General features: G+C 35.3%; 1 protein-coding gene across 5 annotated transcripts in view; it reads right to left on the bottom strand.

The window, feature by feature from the left end:
• The window catches only part of ADGRB3 (adhesion G protein-coupled receptor B3), a 729,921-nt gene that overhangs the window by 361,875 nt on the left and 348,512 nt on the right, over positions 1-19,534 (bottom strand). For all 5 annotated transcript variants that reach the window (XM_058734363.1, XM_058734362.1, XM_058734364.1 and 2 more), the window contains one exon: positions 4,652-4,846. In XM_058734363.1, the coding sequence (XP_058590346.1) occupies positions 4,652-4,846 (195 nt within the window). The remainder of the gene's footprint in view (positions 1-4,651; positions 4,847-19,534) is intronic.

Genomic DNA, 19,534 nt, shown 5'->3' with positions numbered 1-19,534 from the left:
TTGTTGGCGATTTCATGGTTTGAAATGTTCCCCAGCACAGTGCTGAAGGACTATCTAGTATTCCTAAACTCAAGAAGACCATCATGTGTCTTAGAGAGAAAATGTATGTATTAGGAAAACTTTTTCTGGCATGAGTTACAGTTTCTTAGCTGTGAGTTCAATGTTAATGGTTAATAATTAAAAATTATGTCTTTTAGGGTGTCTGGGCGGTTCAGTTAAGCATTTGACTTTGGCTCAGGTCATCATGAGCTTGGCAGTTCAGGAGTTTGAGCCCCATATTGGGGTCTCTGCTGTCAGCTCAGAGCCTGCTTCAGATCCTCCTCTCTCCCCCCACCTCTACCTCTCCCCCTCTCTCTCTGTTTCTCTCTATCTCCCTCTCTCTCAAAAATAAACAAGCATTTAAAAAATGATGTCTTTTAACAGTAACACACATAAAACAAGGTCACGCATTAACTGGTTGGTGAAAATGGTATAAACAGATTCTCAAAAGAATTTCATCCTGTATTTTCCATAGGAGTAAATCGTTCATTATTCATTAATTCAGTGTTTTCTGCAACTTTACATAACTGCCATGAATAATGAGATTAGACCATACTACTATTTCTTCTTTATCTCTTATTTTGATATGAATAAATGAGGTAGAGAAATATTAAGTTATGTGTTTGAAGACACCAAGATAGTTATTAGACAAGCTGGAATTTTAACTTGTATATGACTGATTTAATTCTGCCAAGCCTTAAAGTTCCAGTGTGTGCATTGCAAACTCAATCCTCTACTGATAGAATGAGACTCACTACAAATTTTCCCAGGGGCTAAAAAATAAGTTAATGGACATGCTTTCCACTCTTTTTCTTTCTCTCTCTAAATTGGATGTTCTGAGTTGTATGCGTGTGTGTCTGTGTGTGTGTGTGTCTGTGTGTGTGAACAATGTAAATTTCCCTAATATTATTATGTTATTTCCTTATTAATTCCTTCAACAAATATTGGAACCTCTACTATGCTTCCAGACATAATAGTCTTTCAACAAGCTTAAACTCCACTGCTGAAAAAAAGCACTGGAAACAAATAAATAGAATATTATGAGAGCTGTTACAATGTTATGTGAGAGATATACTATAAGCAGAGATATTTACAAGGTTTCAAGAGGCCAAACAATTAGGAAAAATTTGAATTATGCTTGGGATTTGATGAGAAGACTTTTGAGTAGAAGGGAGTTTTGAGCTGGATCTGGAAGAAACTTGAATCAGAATTGGAAGCAGGAAGGATAAACTACATAGAGGATGAACATAGTGAGACAGAGATATGGCAAAGCACCAGGGTTCGGAAAAGAACGTCTGGAGGGAAAAGACTTTTGGAATATCTTTTTCTACCAGTGTCCAAAAATGAAACTACTACCATGCTTTATAATTCCAAAACATACAAACACACTTTGCTGTTTCCCCAACTCTAACAGGTTGTAGCTACTCTATCTCATGCTCATCAATGCATCAAATCAATCTTGTGGTGAATCCAGCATTACTAGGCATTTTAACTAAAATGTCTTGCTCATAACTACATTGAAAAGAATGTATTTTCTTTAAATAGTTTTGGTTAATCTTTCTTTGGTCTTTGCTCACTTCGCAGTTTAAAAAAAGATCAGAAAAAACATGTATTACCAATGTAAGTACTAATTTCATTGTTAAGATTCTATGTGAAATCTTGTTTGAGGAGGGGGGTGTTCTGGAGCTCAGCTGAGATCCAAAGATGGATCAGGAAAATGTCTTTTTCAAGATTTAGTAGTGAGTAGTGAGTTCTAATAATATTAGATATAAAGAGATGCAGGAGAGAAAGTGCTATGAGAATTCAGAGGCCCAGAGTACCAAAAAATTACTTTAGATAACTGGGACAGACCAATCCAGTCTGAAAGCCCAGAAGAGGCAAAGATCAAGGGCTAAGAACATACAGTGCATTAAAGAAGCGGGAAGTGGTTCATTTGGCACAAGTCTGTGAAGAGGAAGAGTAAACTATGCATTTGGCTATAAATGTAGGTAACTAACATACTGTGGATTGTACAGGAAGACAACATAAAGACTTTGGGTTGTCATTCAGGAGGCCTTTGAGGTCTGATGAAAGTTTCTGATCTAAGGAGTGACATAATCAGAGCTGTCTTAGGATAACCAATAGGACTGTTACATACAAGATGAACAGAGATGTAGTTAAAGATCTGAGGGAGAATGAAAGGAAAAACACCATGGAAATAACACAGGCTGAGATAATTAATGGCTAAATTAGGATAACAGAAGTGGGAAAAGAGAGAAAGGAATGGTTAGAAGAGACACTGTGTAGGCACACCTATAAAAAAGGAAAAGAAGGAAAAGTCAAGATAACATTTCATTTCCAGTGTAAAGACTGCTAAGTCTACAAAGAAAAGTAGAATATGCAAGAACACTTGCAACTCAAGATAAGTTTAGTTTTGCCATATTAATCTGAGGTGCACCCAATCAGAAATGCCCAGAGCCCTTGGAAACAGAAGGGCTGTTTCAGAGACTGAAGTTTAAAGTAAGGTACAGGTGATGTTGAGTAAGGCTATAAACCAGAGATTATAATCAAACAAAGACAATAAGTATGTATAAAGGATTTCTACAAAATGGTGAAAAGTAGAATAAAAGAGGTGCAAAGCTGTCTGAGATTTCAGAAAAGAGAAAGATCATTTTCAGATGGAGTTTGTGGCTTGAGGGTGTGGCATGCAGAAAGACTTGCTAGATCTGGGCTAGGATTTTGGCAGACAGAGATGGAAGAAGAAGGAATTCCAGAAGAGGAGGGCATTCCAGGGGTCTGAAAAGACACAAGTAAAGACAATGAAATAGAAAAATGCAGTTCCTGTTTGTGAAGGGATGACTAGGACACCAATGTGCTGAGAATTTTGTGTAATGTCGAGGATTAATGAGAGCGTGGGATGGAAATGGAGGGACTTATTTCTGGCTATGCCAAAATGACAACAAAATAATCAGCCAAACTGCTCTATTTAAGTCAAGCCAGCTAATGTCCATGACTAAGCTTCTGGTTAAACTCATTGTTCATTGAGTCAATGCAGTCTAATGAGTAGCTCAATCAAAATATGTTCCCAATATAACGTGGTAATCTTAATTCCTTCAGTTTCAGCATCTAAAAAAATCTTAAAGCCCTATACTCTTTGAAGGTTAAAGGAGGCCCTAGAGATTATTTGGTTCAGCATTTGCCTGATGTTTCAATTATGAACATAAGTGTCTGAAGTTTTTTGAAATTACAACTTCTATTTTGCGTCAAGGTCTTCAGACATTTTTTAATGTAAACTCTAATGGATAGAAGTATTTCAGAACTACAGGGAAAAGATCTACTTGGCTTACTTTATTAATTTTGTAAAATTGGAAAACTGTTTCATTCTTTATTAAAAAAGAAGTGCTTGAAATGCTCAAATGATGGACGGTAATCTTCCATCCCACATATTTTTACAATTAAAACTGTATTCCTGGACACTGGTGATATAATATAAAACGAAGCACCAATAATTCTCATGGCAGTTACTTTCAGCAATATATGCATATAATTTAAGTAAAACATGTACCTCTATACAAATCAGGGCATCAATATCATTTATAACGATTCCATGATTTCAAAAACTCTTCTTTTCCTCTTTCCCTAAATAGCTGATTAAAACAAAACAAAGCAAAACAAAACCAACCAACAAAACAAAACAAAAAACACACTCTGCATTCCCCAAGTGAAATGCAAATAAAACTCCCAAATGAAGAGTAGGCTGAAAGAAAACTACCTAATCCGGGAGTTTTGCCAAACTTTTCTTTTAATGAACTTTATGCGGAGATACAGGAAGAACATTATGCTGGAAATGCAGAAATCAACTCAGCATTCTTGGCAGGAGTATATTTTAGCCTATAGCACAAAAAGAGTTAATCTGAAATGCAAACAGGAGCTGCATTAAATGTGCTTTGTTTGCCATTCAACGAGCTTTGTTTTAATGGCAAAGGCAGTACTGAAATTGGGTGAGTACTTAAACTTTATTATGGAAATAAACGATGTTGCTCTAGAAGTCTTCCATGACAAGAAAAACATGCTGTGAGGAGTTATTGAATTTTTTATTTTCCTATCCAGAACAATTCTCTGTTTGCTTGAGATTTTCAGGCCATGGTTCCACAAAATTAAATATGGCCTTCCCCTTCTAATAGCAAAATCCCAAACAAAACTTGAACTGTGTCTTCTTTGCATGTTATAGTTAGTGTGCTTTCATTACGCTTAATGTATTTTTAATAGTCTCCTATGGCAAGATGGTGATATTAAATGTGGGAATAAAATATCCATGATACAACCTTGGATTTGCTATAGTGCCTTTTATCTTAGGGCTCAAACCACTTTACACACATTCTCATTCAGTATCTCCTTGAGGTGTATTATGTGCATTTTATGGTTGAGGACACTGAGGTATACAACGGCTAAGGGAATTGAGGTCATTTCCAGAGCTCACACTAAGCACAACCTGAATATGTCTCCTGCAGCAGTGAGCACTCTCTCCCTGCAGGCCAGAATGTCTCCAAAGTAGCTGCAGCACTGGCTTCTCAGGGCCAAAACCTGAGACCATCTTCACTAGTCTTTTCCTTCAGGGGATTGTCTCTCTTACCTGGACTCCATCAGATGCAGGGATGTAACTTGCCCTTTTAAATGTGTCTGTCACATTTCTGAGAATTTCCACAGACATCAGAAGATCGCCTGCATAGAAATTTTTCCTCTGAGTTAAATCCAACAGTGTCTTGGTCACCTGGGACATTCCATCACCTGCCAGCATTCTTTGCCCCTTAGCAAGGTGTTCTTTGATCTGTGATGGTCAAAAGAACAGAATGAACATCAGAATCTTCATTACTATTAATTTACGTATTTTCACCAGACAAATTTATTTAAAATTGCAGAGTCAACTTTAAAATAGCATTGCAATAGTTGGGAGGATTTCAACACTGTAAATTTTGTGTATCCCACACTCAGATGGATAAGTATCTGGCATGAAAAAACCTGACAAATGTATACACTTTGGCAGGCGTGACAGACTTGCCTTTTCTAGTACTCAGAACACACATTAGAATGCATTGGGGAAAGTCTGTATTAAATTGAGTTTTTAACAGAAGTAAAAATAAAAGATACTTTTGCATGTGATAAACAAGTGAGATAGTTCAGCAAGGTGTGATCAAAGACAGGAGATCATAAACATTTCAAAACATCCATTTTTCAAACTTCCAGGTAAGATGGTGGAGTAGGAAGGCCCTAAGTTCACCTCGTCATTTGGATACAACTAGCTAACACCCACATCAGTGTAAATAACCCAGAAAATGACCCAAACACTGGCAGAACAAACTTTCCACAGCTAAATGTAGAGAAGAGGCTACATCAAAGAGGATGGGAAAGATCGAGACACAGGACTGTACATGGGAGGAAAGGAGCTGCAGTTGAAGAAGAGGGAGAAGAGACTGTCATACCAGGGAGCATGCACAGGGAAGATAAATCCCCATAACATTTGGCTTTGAAAACCAGAAGGCCAAATATTGAATTTCGTGAGTTCTTACAATCAGCAGTGCTTAAAACTTGGAACTGTAAATAAGTAGGAGAGCCAGAAGAGTGAGAGGAAACTGAATTCCTTCCCTTAAAGAGACAACACAACAAACAGCCCCACAGAGATACAGCAGAGAAGCAGCAGTCTGAAAAACACCTGGGGTTTACGGGAGGAAAATTTGTATACTAATCTCAGAACTTGTGCTGGAGGGGTAGAGATAATTGGTAGACTTCTCCAGGAACAAAGAGCTGGAATGCTCCATTTTCCTCCCATGCCTTCCAGCATAAGTATACAGCCACCTTTAGGAAACAGCTCCAGGCCAACAACACTCACTGCCCAACTTGCTAACAGTGCACCATGCCAATGCATTCTCTTGCAGACACTCTACCTCTAGCCAGGACTCCAGTCCAGCTCTCCTCCCATAGCAGAACCACACAAACCTTCCTGAGACCAGGCATTCCACCTGTGCACTTCTGCACATGTACCCCCTCGAACCCAGCCTGCCTTGGTCCCCAGCAGCTGTAGGTTCCCTCCTATTTGAACCTTGCTGGCACCACATGCCTCCTCCTACATTCTCCTTTATTTTCGTACTACTGCATCTCTGGCAAATGCCTGGCCTGAATCAACTTAAGCCCAAGGCAGTCCCAGAGTGGCCAACTAACAACACAGGGATCAAACCCTGCCCACAACAGGCAAGAGAGCCATTACACACTATGGGACTGAGGCAAAAGTGGCTCAACTACAACAGTAGGATGCACACAACACACATAGGAGATACACCTGAAGCACCAAGTTCTGGTGAACAGGGGACCTTGTAATATGACCTCTTCTACATAGGCCACTACTTTCAAAGAACAGAAGTAGTTAACTTTCCCAGTACATAGAAAGAGACACAGAGAGTTAGAGAAAATGAAGAGATAGAGAAATATGTCTCAAAAGAAAAAACAGGACAGAATCATAGCAAGAGACCTAAATGAAATGGAGATAAGTAATATGCTGATAGACAATTTAAAGTAATGGTCATAAAGTTACTCATGGGACTTGAGAAAAGAGTGGAGAATCTCATTGAGATCTTTAACAAAGAAACAGAAAACATAAAAAAAGAACCAATCAGAGATGAAGAACTCAGTAATGAAATAAAAAATACAAAAGATGGAATAAATAGTAGACTAGAGGAAGCAGAAGAATGGATTAGTGACCTGGAGGAGAAAGACTGAATAGGAAAGAGAAAAAAAATGAAAATAAACTTAGGGAACTCAGTCACATCATCAAGCATAATAACATTCACATTATAGGGATCCCAGAAGGAAAACAGAGAGAAAATGGAGGCAGAATATTTATTTGAAAAAATAATAGCTGAAAACTTCCCAAATCTGGGGAAGGTAACCAAAATCTAGATCCACAGGGTACAGAGACTCCCCAACAAAATCAACTCATGGAGGTCCACACCAAGACACATAGTAATTAAAATGGCAAAAAGTAGTGATAAAGAGAGAATTTTAAAAGCAGCAAGAGAAACGAAAAGTTACATACAAGGGAAACAACATAAGGTTATACGCTGACTTTTCAGCAGAAAGTTTGTAGGCCAGAAGGGAATGCATGATATACCAAGGTGCTGAAGAAAAAAACCCCAAAAAACAAACAAAACAAAACAAAACAGCAGCCAAGAATATGCCATCCATCAAACCTGTCAATCAGAATAGAAGGAGAGGTAAAAAGTTTTCCAGACAAACAGAAGTTAAAGGTATTCGTGACCATGCAACCAAAACAACATGAAATGTTAAAGGGGACTTTGAGTGGAAATAAAAGACCATAAGGAGCAGTAAGAAAAGTAGGAAATATAAAAGCAGCCAAAATAAATATATCTATAAAAATAACTCAAGGGATTCACAAAATAAAAGGATGTAAAGTATGATATCATGCACATAAAACAGAGGAAGAGGAGTAAAGAATTAGTTCAAATTTAAGTTAACTTAAGTTCACTTAACAGAAACTGCTATGTGTAGAAGATGCTATATACAAACCTAATGGTAACCACAAATCAAAAACCAGTAATAAATATGTAAAAAAGAAAGGAATCCAAGTATATCGCTAGAGAAAGCTATCTAACTCTAAGAGAAAGGAGCTAGAGAGAACAGAAAAGAACTACATAAACAACTATAAAGCAAGTAACAAAATGGCAGTAAGTACACACCTGTCAATAATCACTTTGAATGAAAATGGACTAAATGCTCCAATCAAAAGACACAGGGTGATGGAATGGATAAAAAAAGCAAGGTCCATATATATGCTTCCAATAAGAGGCTAATTTCAGACATAAAGACACATGCAGATTGAATGTGAAACAATTGAAAAACATTTTTTATGCAAACGGCATTGAAAAGAAAGCCAGGGTAGCAATATTTATGTCAGAGAAAATAGACTTTAAACAAAGACTATAACAAGAGACAAAGAAGAACACTATATAATGATAAAGGGGATAGTTCAACAAGAATATATATATAATAATTGTAAATATTGTACTCCACATAGAAGCACCAAAATACATAAAGCAGCTAAAAACATATAAAGGAAATAATTGATAATAATACAATAAAAGTAGGGGACTTTAATATCCTCTTGCATCAATGGACAGATTATCCAAGCAGAAGATCAACAAGGAAACAGTGGCTTGTAATGATACACTGGACCTGATTGACCTAACAGATATATTCAGAACATTCCATCCTAAAACAGCAGAATATACAGTCTTTCACATGCACATGGAACATTCCAAAAGAGATTACCTATTAGGTCACAAAACAAGTCTCAACAAATTAAAAAAGATCAAAGTCATACCATGCATCTTTTCTGATCACAATGCTATAGAAATAGGAATCAACCACAAGAAAAATCTGGAGACACACAAATACAGGTTAAATAACATGCTACTAAACAATGAATGGGCCAACCAAGAAACCAAAGAGGAGGAAAAAAAAAGATGGAGACAAATGAAAATGAAAACAAAATGGTCCAAAATCAGTTCTAGGAGGAAAGTTTAAAGCAATACAGGCCTCAAGAAGCAAGAAAAAAGCTCAATTAAACAATCTAACTTTACACCTAATGAATCTTGAAATAAAAAAAGAACAAACAAAACCCCAAACCAGAAGAAAGAAGGAAATAATAAAGATTAGAGTGGAAATAAACAAACTAGAAACTTAAAAAAGGAAAAAAATAGAACAAATCAATGAAACTAGGAGCTTGTTCTTGGAAAGATCAACAAAATTGATAAACTTTTCAGCATACTCATTAAAAAAAAAGAGAGAACTTAATAAAATCAGAAATGAAAGAGGAGAAATAAAAACTGACATCATAGAAACACAAAGGATTATAAGAGAATATTACAGAAATTATATGTCAACAAATCGGACAACCTAGAAGAAATAGATAAATTCATAGAAACATATAAACTCCTAAAACTGAATCAAGAAGAAATAGAAAATTTGAACAGAGCAATTACCAGCAATGCAACTCAAACAAACAGAAGTTCTGAACCAGATGACTTTACAGGTGAATGCTATCAAATATTTAAAGAAGAGTTAATACCTATTGTTTTCAAACTATTCCAAAACAATGGAAGAGGTAGGAAAGCTTCCAAATTCATTCTATGAGGCTGGAATTAGTCTAATACTGAAACCAAATAAAGACACCGCAAAAAAAGAGAACTATGGGTCATTATCTCTGATGGACATAGATGCAAAAATTCTCAACAAAACATTAACTGGCCAAATACAACAATACATTAAAAAGAATAATTCAAGTGGTTCAAGTGGGATCAAGTGGGATTTAGTCCAGGGATGCACACGTGGCTTAGTATTCACAAATCAATCAACATCACATTGATTGATATTGATAAATCACATCAATAAAATAAAGGAAAAAAAAAGTATGATCATCTCAATGGATGCAGAAATAGCTTTTAACAAAGTACAACATTCATTCATGATAAAAACCCACAACTACGTATGTTTAAGGGGACATACCTCAAAATAATAAAGGCCATATATGAGAAACCCACAGCTAACACTATACTTAATGGTAAATAATTTAGAGCTTTTCCTCTAAGGTTAGGAACAAGACAAAGATATTCACTCTCACCACTTTTATTCAACATAATACTGGAAGTCCTAATCACAGCAATCAGACAAGAAAAAAGAAATAAAAGGCATACAAATTGGTAAGAAAGAGGTAAAACTTTCACTGTTTGCAGATGACATGATACTACATATAGAAAACCCTAAAGACTCCAACAAAAACTACTAGAACTGAATTCAGTGAGGTCACAGGATACATAATGAATATACAGAAATGCACTACATTTCTATACACTAATAATGAAGGGGCAGAAAGAGAACCTAAGAAACAATCCCATTTACAATTGCACCAAAATTAATAAAATACCTAGGAATAAACTTCACCAAGGAGGTAAAAAAACCTATCCTCTGAAAACTATAAAACAAATGGAAAGATATTCCATACTCACGGACTGGAAGAACCAATATTGTTAAAATGTCTATATTACCCAAGCAATCTACACATTTAATGCAATCCCTATTAACATACCAACATGATTTTTTTCAGAGACTAGAACAAATAATCCTAAACTTTTTATGTAACCACAAATAGCCAAAGCAATCTTGAAACAGAAGAACAAAATCGGAGGTATCACGTTCCCAGATTTCAAGATATAGTACAAAACTTTAGTAATCAAAACAGTATGGTACTGGAACAAAAACAGACACATAGATCAATGGAATAGAATAGAGAGCCCAGAATAAACCCATGACTACTCTTTGACAAAAGAGGCAAGAATATGCAATGAGGAAAAGACAGCCTCTTCAAAAATGGTGCTGGGAAAACTGGACAGCTACATGCAAAAGAATGCAATGGGGATACTTTCTTATACCATAAACAAAAATAAACTCAAAATGCATTAAAGACCTAAATGTGATACCTGAAACCATAAAGATCATAGAAGAGTTCAAAGGCAGGAATTTCTCTGACATCAGATGTAGCAACTTTTTTCTACATATGTTTCTTGAAGCAAGGGAAACAAAAGCAAAAATAAACTATGGGGACTATACCAAAAAACAAACAAACAAACAAACAAACAAACAACCCCCAACAACTTCTGCACAGCAAAGGAAACAAACTAATAATGTACTAATTAATACTAATGAATATACAATCTAGTGAATGGGAGAAGATATTTGCAAATGACATATCTGATAAAGGATGAAAGAATTTAAGCAACTAAACAACAAAAAAACCACTAACAACCCAATTAAAAATGGGCTGAAGGCATGAGCAGACATTCAAGACTTACATATATATGGCCAACATACCATGAAAAGATACCAACATCACTAATCATCAGGGAAATGCAAATCAAAACCACAATGAGATATCACCTCACGCTGTCAGAATGGCTAAAATCAAAAATACAAGAAACAAGTACTGGTGAGGATGTGGAGAAAGAAGAACACTGGTGCACTGTTGGTGGGAATGCAAACTGCTGCAGCCACTGTGGACAATAGTGTGGAGTGTGCTCAAAAAAATTAAAATAGAAATACCCTATTATCAGTAGTTCCACTACTGGGGATTTACCCAAAGAATATGAAAACACTATTATTCAAAAAGATATATGCATCTCTATGTTTATTGCAACATTATTTTCAATAGCTAAATTATGGAAGCATCCCACGTCCACTGATAGATGAACAGATCAAGAGGATGTGGTATATTTATACAATGGACTATTAGTCAGTCATAAAGAAGAATGAAATCTTGCCATTAGCAACAACCTGGATGGATCTAGAGAGTATAATGCTGAATGAAATAATGCTAAATGAAACTAAAAAAAGTTTCAATGAGGACATTTTAGCTTAAGAAGTTGTCTCTAAACTTTAGAGATGTTCAGTGACATGGATGGAAGCTAGATTACTTTAGCTTTATTTTTAAAATAAATAAACAGGGCCATCTGGGTGGCTCAGTCAGTTAAGGGTCCAACTCTTGATATCAGCTCAGGCCATGATGTCACAGTTTGTGGGAATGAGCTCCACATCAGCCTCTGTGCTGACAGTGCTGATCCTGCTTGGGATTCTTTTTCCTTCCCTCTCTCTCTCTACCCCTCCCCTGCTTGCACTCTCTCTCTCCTTCAGAATAAAAATCTAAATAAATAGATAATAATAAAACAACCAAAAAAAAATCTCTCAGCTGGATCTTCAGCAGCAGAATGAACTAGTAAGAGGCAAGGCTTAAATTGATGGCTAGGGAAATATGCCACCAATTTTCATATTTGTTTATCTCACAGTTCAAGGGAAGAATAGCATCTTACAATGTCGAAAAATGGCAAAGTAAGAAAGGGTAAAGAGATAGCAATGATCTATTATACTTTTACTTGTTTATAAAAAGGTCAATCTTTATCATCCTATTGCTACATTTGTGATAAAATTAAATTATCAAAAGGGTATGAAATAATAAAGAACACACCAGAAAGTATTGAAATAGAAAGGTTAATACATAATAACTATAATTATCAATTTCCCATTAAGATATATGCCAACAAATCTTTTAAAGTATGCAATCAATCTGAACTAATCCAAAAGTTATGAATTTTCTAAAAAAAAGTATGTAACAAATCATCTTGACACTTCAGAACCTTTTCTTTAGGCTCTAAAACTTTGTCTAAAAGTATTTTGATAAAATAAATATCTCCAGAGACATACTCTATTTACGCTGTGTTATGCTAAAAAACATATTTAGGCATTTTATTTCTTCCTCTTTTAATCTTTCATTACTCTCCCCATCTTCCCTCAGTGGCAGCCATCAACCAGTGATCTAGCCCTTGCATACCTCTTAAATCTCCAAGTGCCTTGCTGTGGAGTGACATTAACATATTTAACCATGGTACAGACACAGCGTGGGCCACTGACCCTCAGAGTAGAAGGCAGCTGGCTTGTCAAGAAGATGTGTACCACCAGGTTGAACTCCAGTCCTGTCATTGATAACTATTTGCAATTTTCTGTCCAGGTCATGTGTTTCATACTTCCTATTTTTGGAATGGATATTCCACTCTCCTCCCTTACTCTAACCTATGTTTATACACCACTAAGATTTATTACTGGCTCTTCTAAATTTCTAAACAGAGGCACAGCATTCTCTGTGCTCTCTTATCTTACACATATATCGCTCGTATCACACTGAATTATAATAAGTTGCCTATATGTCTTTCTGCCTCACTAGTCTTTCTGGACCTTGAGGGTAGGTTCCCTGCCTTATTTACAGTCTTAGAATATATTACAGTGAAAGTTTGTTAAGAGTGCATTCAGTTATGATGTCCTAACTGTACCTTCGGGTTGTAATATACTGGAAGGGGCTTTGGAACCAGAGCTGCCTAGATTTTTATTTAAACATTTCAACTTATTATTTATGTAATTTAACTCAATAAAGACTCAGTTTACCATGTCTCTTTTAAGATTTGAAAAATATATCTAAGAGTTAAAATTTCTTTTTATTTATTTATTTATTTATTTACTAACTTCAAATGAACCCACACAAGCCTAAGATAGCACGAGTTACTTCAAACAGGAAAGCTTGTTTCATCAGTCTGTGTGCCCTATGTGAAAGCCCTGGAGGCTTTCAACATTTTCCCCTTCTTCACTGTGCTCTAATCACTGGTATTTTTCAGTTTCCTCAACAATATTAAGTAAATGTCTGCCTCAGGGCCTTTGAACTTGCTCTACCTTTGGCCTGGAATAGTCTCCCCACAGAGAACCACATATGTTTTGAGCGTGTGTGTGTGTGTGTGTGTGCGCGTGCGTGTGTGCACGCGTGGTGTTTGTTTGTTGTCATTTCCTCAGAGAAGTTTTACCTGACTTTCCATGTAAAATAGTTTCCCTCTCATTCTCAGCCAACTTACCCTTCTTCACTGTGCTCAAGCTTACCAGCCATTGTACATCTATCTCTTGGCTTATTTGTTTTCCTGCCTTTTCCATTAGAATATAAGCCTTATGAAGAAAGAGGTGTTGTCTATTTTTTTAGTGTTATATTTCCTGCACCTAGAGGACTTAACTCAGTATATTGAGCAAATGAATTAAAGGAATGAATGAATAAGTTAATTTCCTTTTACGTTTCTGTTAGATCAGAGGATTAAGTTAGGCACACTTGAAAGCTGTCCTAGTTTGTTTATCAACATGGAAAACACTGAAAACATAGAAAACATTGGTATCAAATAGCATGAAATAAATAAATTTTTTGACTTAAAGAAACAGTGCAGTTTCTGGCCTGAAAAGTGTCCTGTTAAATAGGTAGAGTGTGAGGAAAATTGTGAAGAGAAATGAAATTAATAGGGTCTACCTAAAAAAAAAAAAAAAAGAGTCATAAAACTCAGTCTTCAGTTTTGTGCTGGCAGTGCAAATCACAGCTGTGATACTCAAAGCTGCAGAGGACTTGAATGTTCTACATTAGGAATAGAATGTAGCAACGGTTGCCAAGGTAAACATCATCTAACTACTTCAGATCAGCTCTGTGTCTCTTATTTTGGCAACCCCGACCTATGTCTGTGAGAGATTTTACTGGTACAGATCTAACATATTCTTCCATTCAAACAAAAAAATCACAACACTGACTTAAATTTTAGGAATACAATGTTTAGACATGTATTCTATTTGCAATAAAAATAGTACAGAAGGTAATGGGTGGTTCAACTAATCAGAGATAGGGAAGGCAGTCTTTCATGTCTGGGTCAGCATCAAATGCAGCAAAAGTCGGTAGTAAATTAACGTCATTGCCATCTGACAGCTGCTTAGCAGGCTTATGTAGAATGAATTGTTCTCAGTCCAGCTCTTTGCAGACAGGTGCCCAAATCATACCACCAGCTCTCACAATTGGCACTAATTAGTATCCTTCCTGGCATTGTCAGTGAAAAGCACCCAGCACATAATACCTTGTAATGTTTGTATACGTGAGTGTAGACTGTTGGTAGCATTTATAAAGGGTATAAAGAATGTTCAGATAAGGCAGGTTTCCATTCAGAACATATTTAGTTGAAAAACAATTCCAAGTGCTTGATCTTCCTTTCACAATACAAGTGTACTGTGGAAGTGTCTCTCCTTACCTTCTGCCGCCTCTTTTGCTATCTATTTCTAGATTAACCAATCCATGTTTATCTGCTGGACTGTTTTTCTCTTTCCTGGATCATGAAGCATTAGAGTTCAGATTGGGTTTGCTCACCTTACTTGTTCTGTATTTAAAATTGTCCTTTATTTGCACTCCACCTCCTCTTTTGTTTTTATCTCTATGATTTTATGACTGAACACTAAGGTTATCTCTATGATTCTGGATTCCATCCCATCCTCCTCAATCTTTTCATCTCTCAAAAATATAGCCTGACATAGCATACCTTATTTAAATACTGCTACTTTCCTTTCAGTTAACGTCTTCTTTGTGTTTCTCTTCAAAATCAAAATCAGAAGTATCAAATCTGACTTGAAACGCACAACTCTTTGAGTTACACGTTAAACTCAACAATTACCTACTAAGCATTGTCTCTGGAAATCTTACTAGTATATTAAGTTTAAAGAATAGCTGGAGTCATAAAACCTGGATTTAAATTGTGGTTCTACTATTTACTACATAGGTCAGTGAACAAATTATTTGTCACTTCCTGAGGATTATTGGATTTGTCTGTGAAAAGAAGCAAATGTCATTACATGGTTGTTATGATGGATTAATACAAAGATAGAGTATAAAAGTAGATAGTCAGGGACTGCTATCCCTTCTTATCTTCCCATCTTCAATTTCTAAGTCCTCTAAATACTAGCTATGTATTGTTTCTCATATCCATCCTTTTTTAAAAAAAAAATTTTAGTGTTTATTTTTGAGACAGAGAGAGACAGAGTATGAACAGGGGAGGGGCAGAGAGAGAGAGAGAGGGAGACAAAGAACCCGAAGCAGGCTCCAGACTCTGAACTGTCAGCACAGAGCCTGACGTGGGGCTCCAACTCATGAACCAGGAGATCGTGACCCCAGACAAAGTTGGAAGCTTAACCAACTGAGCCATCCAGGCGTCCCTCATATCCATCCTTTTTACCTATAGGCAAGAGATTCATGCTGGTCCAGATCTTCAGTACTTCCCATCACACTCATTACAATAGTCTCCCAACTTATATCACTCAGTCTCCCCATGCTAACCTATCCTACTTTCTCATCTTGAACATGTCACTTCTCTGCTCAAAACACAAACAAAATCAAATACATTCAACATTGTTCGACTTGCAAGGCCATCCAAACCCTAACCTATAATTCTAATATTTTATCTCTTTATCTTATTGTATCCATCCCAACACTATTCTCCCATTATTTCTATTGTTAGTGATTTTTTCAGTCTTAATTATTTCATTTCTATTGATGTTTAGTAATTTAATCCACTTTGCTTTTGGATTCTTCAAATTACTATTTATTATTATTATTATTATTAATGATTTTTTAAACTAGTAATACTTTTTAACCAGTCTATTTATTCACAATTGCTTCTTAACCATTGTTTCTTGAATTAGCCTCTTCAGAGTGTATTTTCCTTGTTTTCTAATCTTTACGTGAGTATTTTGGTAGGGTTCTGTGAATGGTAACTCAATCTTAGTCTTACTTTTTTTAAAGTTATATTCACTTTCAATAGATCTTTTAGATAAGGATGTTTTTATTTTCCCCATAGCATTTTCATAATGTGATTTTAGTGCCCTATTTGTTGCAAGTGCAAAGTCTCTTGGCATTTAAATAGCTGATCTTTTGTAAATTACCACTATTTTTGTGTGCTGATCTTTTGTAAATTACCACTATTTTTGTGTGTGTGGTAGCTTTAAATTTTTTCTTTTTGTCTTAGTATAATGCAGATTATATTTATTTGGATTTGCTTTTATTTATTCATGACTTTTTTCAATCTGAGTATCTTATCAGCCTTCAACTTTAAAAAAAATTTTATAAGCTAACTCATAGAATGCCGCCTCTCCCATAACTTTTTGTGTTTTCATTCTGGAATTCATTTCTATTACATTATATACATTTCTATTAAGTGCACACTAAACTTTCTCATTCTATTATTTATTTTTCTAAGTTCTCTTTTATATTTTTCATTTATCTGTTTTGGCTTCTGAGTGACCTTTTTCTGGGTCTAAATTCCAGATTACTAATTCTTTCTTCAATTGTGTCTAGTTGGCTATTTAGTCTCTTCTGTAATTTTAATGACAATATTTTCCACTTATAGAAGTTCTATTTAATCTTTTTCATTTTCTTCCATTCCTTAACTGTGTTTTCTGTTCCTTTTTTAATCTCTTAAATTAGTTTAAACAAAGTTACCTGTTCTTCTATATTTTCTACTATTTTTACTTCTTTACTTTCATTGCTAATGGTCCTGATTTGCTGATTCTCCCAGGGATATTTCTCATTATTGTCAACTCATATTCAGTGAGATGCATTTATTGTTTGGGAGCCCAAGTTGCTTGTTTGTGAAAGAGTTGTTACAAACTAGTTTTGAGTATGTTTCTTTTAGGGTGGTGGTCTGAGGCAATTCAATGATGCTGAACCATTTTACGCTAATTTTCATATTAATTCCTTCTGTTTATAGCTCAGACTAGAAATTTCAGTTTATGAAAAGTGATTTGTTTCCTCTTACTTCTAAAACCTTGTATAAACTAAATATTTCTTAGACACATCCTAGACCTATAGTTTTTCTAGTCTGTGAGGCCAGCACAGTCAAAATAGTTCCAGGTCACTGCAAGGGGATAGGTATAGCATCACTGCTTGTGTGCAGGGTGTTGTATCAGTATCTGCAAGAGGGCTTTAGAATCTTAGCCTCCCATATAATAATCTCACATATAATCTGAAATACTTATAGGTCACTGAATCATCAACTCTCCTGTAGAGCTCTAGTTTGACTTTTCTTTTCTATACTTCTGGTATCTAAGGATTTCCCCATCTTTCTTTTGAGCCCAGATACAATGCAATATTTGCAAATACATTCTTGCTTATAGTTTACACAGAACTCAGTACGATCTATGAAGTGTTAGTTTGGTCTTCCTACTGTTCCACTAGTGCTGCAGGTTCCTAACACTAATGAGACTGAACTACTCACCATTTCTAAAAGAAAGTCGATGGATCCTGCCTTTGCTCCCTGACTCAGGCTCTTCTATAACTTCAAATGTTCTCCCCAAATCCTTTTGTAAAATTGTTATTTTTCCTTTCTCCTTCCTGAATTCTTTTCAGATAACTGCAATCATGATATGATCTCTGCTTTCAAGCCTCATAGAAGTAATCTTGCTCTATCATATAATATTATAGTGTTTGTGTTCTTATCTATTATACCAGACCATAAACACCTAAAGGGCTTGCAGTTTCTTATTCATCTATGTGTCCCCTGTAATTTCTTGCTTATTGCCTGGCACACAAAGGTAACTTCTCAAAGGGCGTGCTAAATTAAATTGAAATTACAGGAGGATTTTCCCTTTTTTAACTATCAACTTCATTAGTTGACAAGGTAAAAACATGGCAGTTCTGATTATTCAATACAATGGAATATGTAATAATGGGGAACTTCTACATTTCCTGACATAATTATCTTTTAAAAGATATCCAATTAATATAAATAGGCAAAAGATTTCAGAAGTTTTAAATATCTATAGTTATAGATATATAACTACTACCTTTTAAAACAGAATAACAACAATTGCAACAGTGATAAAGCATTTATTGAAAGCCTATTATATGGCAAGCATGGGACAAAGTGTTTTTGCATGAATTACCTCCTTTGAGTTTTAAAATGTTGGAGTGCCATAATTATTCAAATTTTACGGATAAAAGACTATTGACTTAGCGTAGTGAACTGCATCCCCAGGATTGTTTGGCTCTTGAATTGTACTGAGATTTAAGCTCAGGAAGTAGATTTCAGAGTTCCTACTCTTAACTACTACATGCTTAACTCAGGTTTTATATGTGCTTTTGTTAGAAACTGTCAAAATGCTTAAATATTTAAAAATCATTCTCAACCATGTTTAAGGAGACACTAAATCTTTTTCACATGAAAAAGAATATGAGAAGGAAGAGACTTGAAGCAACTTGCCAGACTGTTGAGGTACTGCCAGTTATTTGAGTAGTGGTCATTATTTTGGAATGTAATGTGTAAATGTTCCTAAAGTCATTTACCAATATCTATAAAAGGTTTTGTAAGTAGTGCTATACAAGTGGAGGGAAAAAGTCCACCATGGATAAGTCAAGGATTCTATTTCCCTTGGCCTATATTTTCTAATTCTCTTAATTTTGTCACTGAAGTAGTTCAGAAAGGTTTATAATTTTAATATTTCCTTTAAAATTATAATTATTAGTAATTTACTCTGCTCACACTGCAGCACTCTATGAGGATCTTTGCTCCAAAGGGCAAGTCTTAAAAGTTTCTGTGTCATTCACATTTAATACTGTTGACAAGATCGACAGTGAAAGGAAAAAAAAAAACACTGAAGTCCAAAAATAATTGCTTTTTATAGTTCTTGTTCTTTATATAGACAGATATCGTGAGGGTCATGTTTTAAAGAGTAGGTGTGTTTCTGAAATAACCTTATTCTTTTCACTTTATGCCTCCTACTGCCAGCCACAGTTGTCTCTATTGTGTGAATCTTAAAAAAAGATTTATCGTAGTCACTTTGTGCAAATGACACACTTTAAACATCATATATTTATATATTATTTTCAGCATCAACTCCTACAGTCCATCTGTAAGTTACATTAAAGGTTCTCACAGCTCTAAGTGGCTTCAATTAAAAGATAATTATATGAGAAACTTCTTTTCATAAAACAGTAATCTAAATATATGTCTTTGTTTCAGTTCATAACTATCATTTTCTAAGACCAAAGTCATTCATTAGATGATGATAT

Source organism: Neofelis nebulosa, chromosome 6, assembly GCF_028018385.1.
Source record: "Neofelis nebulosa isolate mNeoNeb1 chromosome 6, mNeoNeb1.pri, whole genome shotgun sequence".
Classification (NCBI taxonomy): Eukaryota; Metazoa; Chordata; class Mammalia; order Carnivora; family Felidae; genus Neofelis; species Neofelis nebulosa.
This window is presented reverse-complemented; position numbering and strand designations above follow the sequence as displayed.